The 10783-nt window shown below is 51.3% G+C and overlaps 2 protein-coding genes across 10 annotated transcripts in view; one reads left to right on the forward strand and one right to left on the reverse strand.

Moving 5' to 3' along the window:
* SLC35A2 (solute carrier family 35 (UDP-galactose transporter), member A2) overlaps window positions 1-6880 on the forward strand; it is an 11778-nt gene extending 4898 nt beyond the window's left edge. For 2 of the 4 annotated variants that reach the window (XM_011946702.1, XM_011946700.1), the window contains 2 exons: window positions 3530-3681; window positions 4585-6869. In XM_011946702.1, coding sequence (XP_011802092.1) covers window positions 3530-3681; window positions 4585-5340 — 908 coding nt within the window. In that variant the 3' untranslated portion in view covers window positions 5341-6869. Of the gene's footprint in view, window positions 1-3529; window positions 3682-4584 lie in introns of all 4 variants that reach the window. The other 2 variants (XM_011946701.1, XM_011946704.1) reach the window with 2 other exon arrangements.
* A 35-nt stretch (window positions 6881-6915) lies between these two features.
* PQBP1 (polyglutamine binding protein 1) overlaps window positions 6916-10783 on the reverse strand; it is a 6228-nt gene continuing 2360 nt past the window's right edge. For 2 of the 6 annotated variants that reach the window (XM_011946695.1, XM_011946694.1), the window contains 5 exons: window positions 8766-8877; window positions 8019-8131; window positions 7544-7828; window positions 7265-7328; window positions 6917-7132 (listed from right to left, as the gene is read on the reverse strand). In XM_011946695.1, the coding sequence (XP_011802085.1) occupies window positions 6976-7132; window positions 7265-7328; window positions 7544-7828; window positions 8019-8131; window positions 8766-8877 (731 nt within the window). In that variant the 3' untranslated portion in view covers window positions 6917-6975. Of the gene's footprint in view, window positions 7133-7264; window positions 7329-7543; window positions 7829-8018; window positions 8132-8765; window positions 8878-10783 lie in introns of all 6 variants that reach the window. The other 4 variants (XM_011946699.1, XM_011946696.1, XM_011946697.1 and 1 more) reach the window with 4 other exon arrangements.

A 10783-nucleotide genomic window follows, 5' to 3' on the forward strand; every position in this document is an offset into this window, starting at 1 on the left:
CTCGATCTCCTGACCTCGTGATCCGCCCTTCTCGGCCTCCCAAAGTGCTGGGATTACAGGCTTGAGCCACCGCGCCCGGCCTAATTTTTGTATTTTTAGTAGAGACAGGTTTTTGCCATGTTGACCAGGCAGGTCTTGAACTCCTGACCTCAGATGATCCGCCCTCCTCGGCTGCCCAAAGTGCTGGGATTACAGGCGTGAGCCACTGTACCCGGCCCTTTTAAAAATTTAAATAAAAAATAATCACATATCCAGTTAATGTTCAAATTTGTAATTTATTAAATGTCATAAAACTTTAAAAAAATTCATTTGTAAAGGCCAGGCACAGTGGCTCACGCCTGTAATCCCAGCACTTTGGGAGGCCAAGGTGGGCAGATCACGAGGTCAGGAGATTGAGACCATCCTGGCTAACATGGTGAAACCCCATCTCTACTAAAAATACAAAAATAATTAGCCAGGCGTGGTGGCGGGCTCCTGTAGTCCCAACTACTCGGGAGGCTGAGGCAGGAGAATGGTGTGAACCCAGGAGGCAGAGCTTGAAGTGAGCCAAGATTGCCACTGCACTCCAGCCTGGGAGACTGAGTGAGACTCCATTTCCAAAAAAAAAAAAAAAGATTCATTTGTATATAGTCAGTGTTTTGTAATTGTTTTGTATCTTCTTTTTTTGAGACAGAGTCTCACTTTGTCGCCCAGGCTGAAGTGCAGTGGGGCGTTCTCGGCTCACTTTGACCTCCGCCTCCTGGATTCAAGCGACTCTCCTGCCTGAGCCTCCTGAGTAGTTGGGATTACAGGCTTATGTCACCACGCCCAGCTAATTTTTGTATTTTTAGTAGAGATGGGGTTTCACCATGTTGTTCAGGCTGGTCTCGAACTCCTGACCTCGTGATCTGCCCACCTTGGTCTCCCAAAGTGCTGGGATTACAGGCGTGAGCCGCCAGGCTGGCCTTGTTTGGTATCTTATATTCTAAATCTGTTAATCTCTAGGGGTTTTTTGGTCTTTGCAATTAATTTGTTGGAGAAAACAGATCATTTGTCTTGTAGACTTTGGGTAGTCTAGATTTTGCTGACTGCCTCCCTGAGGCAAATATTCTCAAAAATTTAACAAATATTCTGTCTTCTATATCTTTTGTAAATTGGGAGTTGGGTTTATCTACTAATTTCAACATCTCCCTGAAGGTCTTCTACTTTGAAGTGTTGCCCAATTGTTTCTCTAAAAAGGTCTTGCATAAGTAAAGGGATGGAGATGAATTATGCACCTTTGCCCTTTGTTTACACTGAAGAGAACATTCTCACCCACTTGTTAACTCCAGGTTAACAAGATACCTGCTCTTACCTTTATTAACTCTGTGAACAATGTAGGTGTGAACACTGCCTCAGGCCGTGGGGGTGGATGGGTTAGCAATGCAGAAGAGTGGCTTGTCCTCATTACTGATGGGAGATGGAAATGACAGATAGCCACAGACTTAATCACAGGCCTTCATCTCTTAGCCATATTTCAGCACCCCTCCCTCCCCCGCCCAGAATTTTTTCCCCTGAATTAGAGTTTGGAGACCAGTAGTGGACAGGGTTTGGTGAATGAGCATCAGTAGGAGTTCCAGGGACAACCTTGTTCAGTGTTTGAAGAAGTTTTGCCTGTGGAGTGACACCCAGCTGTGACTTAAAAGATGAACTGCCGGCTGGGCGTGGTGGCTCATGTCTGTAATCCCAGCACTTTGGGAGGCCGAGAGGCAGGTGGATCACGAGGTCTGGAGTTTGAGACCAGCCTGGCCAAGGTGGTGAAACCCCGTCTCTACTAAAAATACAAAAATTAACCAGCCGTGGTGGCAGGTGCCTGTAATCCCAGCTACTTGGGAGGCTGAGGCAGAAGAATTGCTTGAACCTGGGAGGCGGAGGTTGCAGTGAGCCAAGATCATGCCACTGCACTCCAGCCTGGACGACAGAGCAAGACTCCGTACCCACCCCCCCGCCCCCGCCAAAAAAAAGATGAACTGCCAAAAACTGGGGCGAGCTTTGCAAAGGCCTTGTTACATAGGAAATGATTCTCATGTTTTTTGTTTGTTTGTTTTGAAACGGAGTTTTGCCCTTATTGCCCATGCTGGAGTGCATATGGCATGGTCTCGGCTCACTGCAACCTCCACCTCCCGGGTTCAAAAGATTCTCCTGCCTCAGCCTCCCAAGTAGCTGGGATTATAGGCACCCACCACCACACCCAGCTAATTTTTGTATATTTAGTACAGATAGGGTTTCACCACGTTGGCCAGCCTGGTCTCAAACTCCTGACCTCAGGTGATCCACCCGCCTTGGCCTCCCAAAGTGTTGGGATTACAGGCGTGAGCCACTGTGCCCAGCCCAATTATCATGTTTTCACTGGAGCAGGTCCCAAGCGTACTTCTGCTTAATGGTCAAGCCTGCACTCATCCATATGGCAGAGGCAACTCTGTGTCTACGGCTGACAGAAAGATGCAACAAGGGGGAGGTGGTGGCCCCTGCCCTCAGATGGCACATGGGTCAGTGAGGAGCCAGGATAAGTCTAAAAGTCTATAGACTACTCCTCGTGCAGTGGCTCACATCTGTAATCGCAGAACTTTGGGAGGCCAAGGTGGGCGGATTACGAGGTCAGGAGATGGAGACCATCCTGGCTAACACGGTGAAACCCTGTCTCTACTAAAAATACAAAAAATTAGCTGGGAGTGGTGGCATGCACCTGTAGTGGTTGCAGTGAGCCTGAGCTGAGATGGTGCCACTGTGCCAAAAAAAAAAAAAAGTCTAGACTAAACTTCTCTTTTGTGTGGGAGACAGCCCTCCACCCCAGCTCCTAGGGCTTGTATTTCATAAGCTCCAAGTTAATGATGGTTATTTCTTTTTATTTTATTTTATTTTATTTTATTTTATTTTATTTTATTTAAGATGGAGTCTCACTCTGTCGCCCAGGCTGGAGTGCAAATGGCATTGTCTCGGCACACTGCAACCTCCACCTCCCAGGTTCAAGCAATTCTCTTGCCTCAGCCTCCCAAGTAGCTGGGATTACAGGCGCCCGCCACCACACCTGGCTAATTTTTGTATTTTTAGTAGAGATGGGGTTTCAGTGTGGTTGGCTCAGCTGGTCCTGAACTCCTGACCTCATGAGCCACCTGCCTTGTCCTCCCAAAGTGTTGGGATTACAGGTGTGAGCCACGGCGCCTAGCCTAATGATGGTTATTTCATTGTACACAAATGTATTGAGTATTGAGTGCTTGCCCTGAATGGGGCTCTCTGCCAGGGAGGTAGGCTCTAACATAGTGACATGCTCTGTGATTAGCAGACAGAGATGGCTGATTCTTTTGCTGCCATTAAACTGAGTCTCAGAAAAGCTAGCTGGAAACATGGTTATACCCTAGGGAAAACCAAGATCACAGACTTCATTCCCGCTCCCAGGGATTGGACAGCAGGGTGGATGGGGGAGTCACGATAGCAAGGCCTGTTCCCAGCCTTCAGGGGTTCTCCATGTATGGCTGTCAGTGCTGAGAAGGGCTCTCCTCCTCCCACCTAGGTAACGTGAAGCACCTGGTTCTCTTCCTTCATGAGGCTGTCCTGGTGCAGTATGTGGACACACTCAAGCTCGCAGTGCCCTCTCTCATCTACACCTTGCAGAATAACCTCCAGTATGTTGCCATCTCTAACCTACCAGCTGCCACTTTCCAGGTGAGCCGCAAGCCCAGCATGGCCCCAGAGGAACTAACTGGGTTGGGGACTGGAGTATGGGAATAGCGTGGTGGGGGGATGTTGCAGAGAACAGGGGCTATGTCACCTCCAGGATGTCCTTGGAATTCCCTCAACCTTTTCTCGTCTGTGAAAATTGGGGGTGGAAATAGTAATGCCTGTTCACTGAGATGCTAGGATACTTAAAAGAAATAATACCTGTGAAGAGCCCTTGGTTGGTGATAGATAAGTTTTAGGCTATTTGTGGGCAGCTTTGTGAAATGGTTAAAGAGCCTGGATTCTGGGACCAGGCTGCCTGGGTTCAAATCTCAGCTCTGCTACTTTCCAGCTGTGTGATTTTGGGGCACATCACCTAACCTTTCTGTGCCTTAGTTTTCTCATCTTTAAATTGGGGCTTACAGTGGTGCTCACTTCAGAATGGTGTTGTGAGAATTAAATGAATGAATTCATGTGCAGTGCCTAGAACCACACTGATACATTGTAAACACTATGTAAGTATTTGCTGACATTGTTGTAGCTATTGATTCATTTGTATCAAGTCCCTCATTACAAAGATACTTCCATACCTCAGCCATCTTTTATAGATGATGATGCCAGGGCTCAGACAGGGCAAGTGCTTTGTCCCGTCACACAGCCAGGAAATAGGATTGGGATGTGGACTTCCTGGCACAGCCGTCCTTTTGTGCACTTGGTGGGAGAGACCTCAGAACTGTTTCGCTGCAGCTCAGCCAATGGCCAGTGGCTGGCTCCTTTTGCTTTTTTTGTTGTCATACCCCCCACCCTGTCCCTCCGTTGTGCCTGGGGACCCACGGTGGGTGCTGCCCCCCATGTGTACCTATTGGGGGCCAGGGTTAGCCCTCAGTGCCTTCCACGTGCCACTCGCAGGTGACGTACCAGCTGAAGATCCTGACCACAGCGCTGTTCTCCGTGCTCATGCTGAACCGCAGCCTTTCCCGGCTGCAGTGGGCCTCCCTGCTGCTCCTCTTCACTGGCGTCGCCATTGTCCAGGCACAGCAAGCCAGTGGGGGAGGCCCACGGCCACTGGATCAGAACCCTGGGGCAGGCCTGGCAGCCGTCGTGGCCTCCTGTCTCTCCTCCGGCTTTGCAGGTGTCTACTTTGAGAAGATCCTCAAAGGCAGCTCAGGCTCCGTGTGGCTGCGCAACCTGCAACTGGGCCTCTTTGGCACAGCACTGGGCCTAGTGGGGCTCTGGTGGGCTGAGGGTACCGCCGTGGCCACCCGTGGTTTCTTTTTTGGGTACACGCCTGCTGTCTGGGGCGTGGTGCTCAACCAGGCCTTCGGTGGGCTACTGGTGGCTGTGGTTGTCAAGTACGCTGACAACATCCTCAAGGGCTTTGCCACCTCCCTGTCCATTGTGCTGTCCACTGTTGCCTCTATTCGCCTCTTTGGCTTCCACGTGGACCCATTATTTGCCCTTGGCGCTGGGCTCGTCATTGGTGCCGTCTACCTCTACAGCCTTCCCCGAGGTGCAGCCAAAGCCATAGCCTCTGCCTCTGCTTCCGCCTCCGGGCCCTGCGTTCACCAGCAGCCTCCCGGGCAGCCACCGCCACCGCAGCTGTCTTCCCACCATGGAGATCTCATCACGGAGTCCTTTCTGCCGAAGTCAGTGCTGGTGAAGTGAGGGCTGGCAGCAATGGGGAACACAAGGGAGGGGGACTGGGGTGGAGGGTGTTGGGCATCTGCAGGACCCAAGTCGCTGCCCTCCGGGGCCTGGCTCCTCTGGGTTTGGGAGATGGTCTTTTCTCCCAGGTCACTGAGACTTCTGGAGGGGCGTGGGACTAGAGCTGGGTGTCATGTGAACCCTTCCTGGTAGGCTAACCCCCTTCCCCTGGTGGGGGTTTTAGAGCTGCCTCCTCTGCCCCCTCTAACCTCTTTGGAGGCGGGGTCGGGGTTATTATTCAAGGCCTTTTTTTTTTGTCTGCTCCCTCCCTGACCCTGTGCCCTCTTCTGGAGGTGTCTTGTCTGGGAGAGTCCCTCCCAGCAGTCCCTCCACCTCCATAAGGACACACTGGACAGAACTCTGCAGCTCTTCAGGAATGACCGATGCCTACTTGTGGGGTTCAGTTGCCCGTAGTTTGAGGCCTTCTCTCCTCCCTTACCACCGCTCTGGATCATGTTAGCAGTTCCGTCTTTTGTGTGGCCTTGGGCCAGCTTCCCTGACACCTTGAAGATGGACTTCTTGTGAGTCCCCAGGGAGAAAGGGGCAAGAGCTAAGATTTTTGCATCAGCCCTTCTGGCAGAAGGTGTGGTCGGGGCCATTTGATTTTTAGTGGACTTGGGATTTGTGGTGTAATCATATCATTAATGATCCAGGGTATGGGAAAAATGGAGGTCCTTGAAGTGGCTGAATCTCATTGTATTTAAGACACTGTCAATTGCCAGATGCAGGGTTATTTTTGGAGACGTCTAGAGAGGAAAATTAAAGCTGCCAATCATACTGTTGATATCCGTCTGGCTGTGTGAGGCACCCCTACCTCATGGGGGTGTCGTGGGATTGATGAACTGTGGAACCTGCCTCCTGCACTCCCCAAAGCTTATTAACCCCTTAACTGTATTGGGGCGGGGTGTGTGTGTGCATGGAAGATGCCTGGGCTGTCTTTGCTATATGTAAATAGAGCCATTGGATCTTTATTTTTGATTAATTTGTTCTGATTTTTTGGTTTGTTTTTTAAGGAACTGTAATGAACAAATGTCAGGATATCCAATGCCAAATAAAGATGTTGTATTTATTTAGTCCACGTGTAGCTTTCTGACCCAGGTGGGCACTATTACTAACACCAGGACTACCAGCCTCACCACTGCCGCCCTCACTTGCTCAGGAAACCCGCCTGCCAGCCTAGCCCAGCTTTGTGTTTTTCTTTCCTCCCCATTCCCACCACAGGTTGCTCACCAAGGTGAAGGGTTCCTAGCCGCTGGGATTGAAGACATTGGCCTGGCCTCGTTCTCTTCTTGCCCTGGCCCAGCTGGGACCAAACTCTGATCAGTATTAGGGGTAGGGTGAGGTAGACACTGGACTCCCTGTCCCCACCACCCCACCCCATGCAGGGCCGACATGACTAAGCTCTCTCATGACCCACCTCAGCTCAGCCCCCCAGCCCCTGCCAGCCCCACACTCTCTTAGCTGAGTTTTTACAAATAAAATGTGTTGTGCATCTTGCCGACTTGGGTTGGGCAGCCTCGAAGGAAGCACTCAGGCATGGTGGGCAGGATCACCAGAAAGCTTTTATTTTAACCCAGGGCCAGGGAGGCCGAAGCTTCAATCCTGCTGCTTGGTTCGGGAGGCCTCTGCATTGGCCCGGAGCACAGCCCCTGGGGATGGATACGGCCGCTGCTGGAAGAGGGGCCCAGCTGCTGTGGTGTCAGCGCCAGTCTTGGCCTCATTCCGCTTGGGGAGTCCTGTTGACCACGTGCCCCTGCCGGTGAAAGAGTCAGGGGATGGGGATGGGAGATGTGGTGGACACGGCCCACCTGGTCCCAATGAGGAATGGAGGAAGGAGGCAGGAGGATGGTGTCCAGGTACTGAGTCAAGAGGGGTTGTCACTTACCGGGGGGCATCTGAGTATGAGCTAGGGTCCATGGGGTCTAACTCTTCATCCTTTCGGCTTACTGCTGTGGAAGTGGCAGGGCAAAGTCTTCAATAGAGGCACCAGGAGCCCCTGATCACTAAGCCCTACCCCACAAGAAGAAATGAAGCCCCTGGCTGCCATGTACCACAGCACCCTCCTCTAGGCCCCAGGTCCAGGCATCTTTTTGAGGGGAGGCTTCCTCACGCAGTGTGCCCTACACCTTGCTGGTCTCACCGAGCCCCATTCTGCCCAGCTTACCCTTCTTGCTCTTGGGGTAGGGAGCCAGCTCCTCCCGGCGATGGTGGCGCCGTTCTTTGCCCTCTTCCCGGTCTGCCTTGTCATACCCGCGGTCCCGATCCCGTTCCCTGTCTCGCTCTCTCTCTCTGTCTACCTTGTCATAGCCACGCTCTCGATCCCTGTCAGATTTGTCGTGGCCCCGGTCTGACTTGTCGTGGCCTCTGTCTGGTTTCTCATGGCCGCGGTCCGACTTGTCATGGCCCCTGTCCGATTTGTCATGGCTCCGGTCCAACTTTTCTTCAGCATCTGGGGACACAAGTCTTGAAGTGACCTCTTGCCACCCAAGGACCCAGCAGCCTCTGCCTTCAACAACCTTGCTTGCCTGAGGCTGGGCCCACCTGGTCTCACCTGCCCCTCTGATCCACTATCATTCTACTTGGCCTCTCCATGAGAACTGCTTAGATCACTCAAGGCACTCTTGTACCTGCCAACTCACCTGCATTACTGCTTCTGAGCTTCTTGGCCGATTTGGTAACCACAGAGTTGGGGTCATGTGGGGAAAGCCAGGACACGAGGTCTGTGTCTGCATTCCAGTAGTAAGGGAGCCCGCTGTGGGGCCGCAGGACAAGAGAAGTGTCAGCACAGATGTCCTTGCCTTGGATCCTCAACTCTCGTCTCCCCAGTCTCTGCCTATACCTGCCCCATGTCAGGACCCCACAGGTAAGATCCCCAGAATCTCTTCTCCTGAAGAGAAAACACTGTCAGCAGGGTGTGGTGGCTCATGCGTATAATCCCAGCACTTTGGGAGGCCGAGGCAGGCGGATCACCTGAGGTCAGGAGTTCGAGACCAGCCTGACCAATATGATGAAACCTCGTCTCTACAAAAAAATACAAAAATTAGCCGGGTGTGGTGGTGCGCACCTGTAATCCCAGCTACTTGGGAGGCTGAGACAGGAGAATCGCTTGAACCCAGGAGGCAGAGGTTGCAGTGAGCCGAGATCGCACCATTGTACTCCAGCCTGGGCAACAAGAGCGAAACTCCATCTCAGAAAAAAGAGAGAAAAGACAGTCTTCCAACCCCAGAGGAGCCAGGCCCCAGCAGGCAGCAACTTGGGTCCTGCAGATACCTAACACCAACACCCTCCACCCGAGGCTCCCTCCCTTGTGTCCCCCTATACCTCACAACCAAGGTCAGCACAGGAAGGGTGAAGTCAGAAGTTAGTCCCCCCTCACCAAGGCTCACCAGGAAGGGTCAAAAACCTTGTACCAGCTTGGTGGTAGGCCCTCCAACCTGGTGGCCTCATAGTCCACAGGATCATCGTCATAGTCCTCGGCAATGATCTCTTCCTCTGGTTCTGGCAGAACAAGGTGGGGACGAGGAGAGCAGTTAAGGACCACGGGTGTCCTCATCCTACAGAGCCTAGAGACATGCACTCACATTCACACGAGCCACACGTGAACGACGTGTGTGTGTGCCAGGAAGCATATGAAGTATCTTTCACATTCCAAATCCAACTCTCTGTATTAGGAGGTTTACAAAAAAAGGTTACCTAATTCTGTTTCTGGGTTCAGATGATGAGTTCTACTGTTAGCCAAAGCTATCTCGTTTCAGAGTCGATAGGGATTCATCAAAAAATTTACTCATCTTGGCCGGGCGTGGTGGCTCAGCTCATGCCTGTAATCCCAGCGCTTTAGGAGGCCAAGGTGGGTGGATCACGAGGTCAGGAGTTCAAGACCAGCCTGGCCAAGATGGTGAAACCCCATCTCTGAGACTAGCCTGGTTAACATAGTGAGACCTGTCTCTACAAAAAAAAAAAAATTAGCTGGGCACAGTGGCACACATCTGTAGTCCCAGATACTCAGGAGGCTGAGGTAGGAGGATCATTTGAGCCCAGGAGTTTGAGCTTGCAGTGAGCTATTATCGTGCCACTGCACTCCAGCCTGGGCAACAGAGTGAGACCCTGTCTCTAAACAAATAATAAATAATATATATACCATAGGCACAGGTCACTTAATAGGCTTAAAAGAAAATCCAGCCTGGTCAACATGGTGAAACCCTATCTCTACTAAAAAATACAAAAATTAGCCAGGCACAGTGGTGCACGCCTGTGGTCCCAGCTACTCAGGAGGCTGAGGCAGGAGAATCGCTTGAACCTGGGAGGTGGAGAGTGGGCCAAGATCATGCCACTGCACTCCAGCCTAGGTGACAGAGCAAGACTCTGCCTCAAAAAAAAAAAAAAAGTAAATCAATGATCATTGCCAATTTTATTTTATTTTATTTTTTTGAGACGGAGTCTCGCTCTGTTGCCCAGGCTGGAGTGTAGTGGTGTAATCTCGGCTAACTGCAAGCTCTGCCTTCCGAGTTCACACCATGCTCCTGCCTCAGCCTCCCGAGTAGCTGGGACTACGGGCACCCGGCACCATGCCCGGCTAATTTTTTTGTATTTTTATTAGAAATGGGGTTTCACCCTGTTAGCCAGGATGGTCTCGATCTCCTGACCTCGTGATCCACCCACCTTGGCCTCCCAAAGTGCTGAGATTACAGGCGTGAGCCACTGCACCCGGCCTGGGATCACTGTCAATTTTATTAACCACAAGGTCTATACCTTGCACACAGGAGGCTTGTAAGAGATGTCAGTTATCAATAAGGAGAAGATGCATTTTCCAGTGCCTGGCACACCATAGCCCCAAATAGATGCCAGTTTTTAGTATTACTGACAATAAGGTGTGATTTGCAGCCAGAGCACAGTAGGCCTAAATGATAGATCCTCACTGCAACTACATTGGGCACACAGGAGACAGCAGTAGAGGTCAGCAGTACTTCCTATTAGATACTATGTCATCACCCCCATAGAGTAATCCACAGATTTAACGTGGCATACAGTAGGCCCCAAATAGGCATTAGGTGGTCAGTATTATTTTCTGGTTTTTTTTTTTTGGATATTTTTGAGACAGGGTCTCCATGTGTCGCCCAGGCTGGAGTGCAGTGGCACAATCTCGGCTCACTGCACCCTCGACATCCCAGGCTAAAGCGATCCTCTCACCTCAGCCTCCCAAGTAGCTGGGACTACAGGCATGCACCACAACACACGGCTAATTTTTGTATTTTTTGTAGAGAAGGGGTTTCGCCATGTTGCTCAGGCTAATCTCCAATCCCTAAGCTCAAGCAATACACCCGCCTCAGCCTCCTAAAGTGCTGGGAATACTGGCATGAGCCGCCACGCCCAGCCAGTCAGTATTGTTAAGAATGAAATATTAGCC

The sequence above is a fragment of the Colobus angolensis genome, unplaced genomic scaffold (assembly GCF_000951035.1).
Source record: "Colobus angolensis palliatus isolate OR3802 unplaced genomic scaffold, Cang.pa_1.0 Scaffold252, whole genome shotgun sequence".
In the NCBI taxonomy this organism is placed as follows: domain Eukaryota; kingdom Metazoa; phylum Chordata; class Mammalia; order Primates; family Cercopithecidae; genus Colobus; species Colobus angolensis.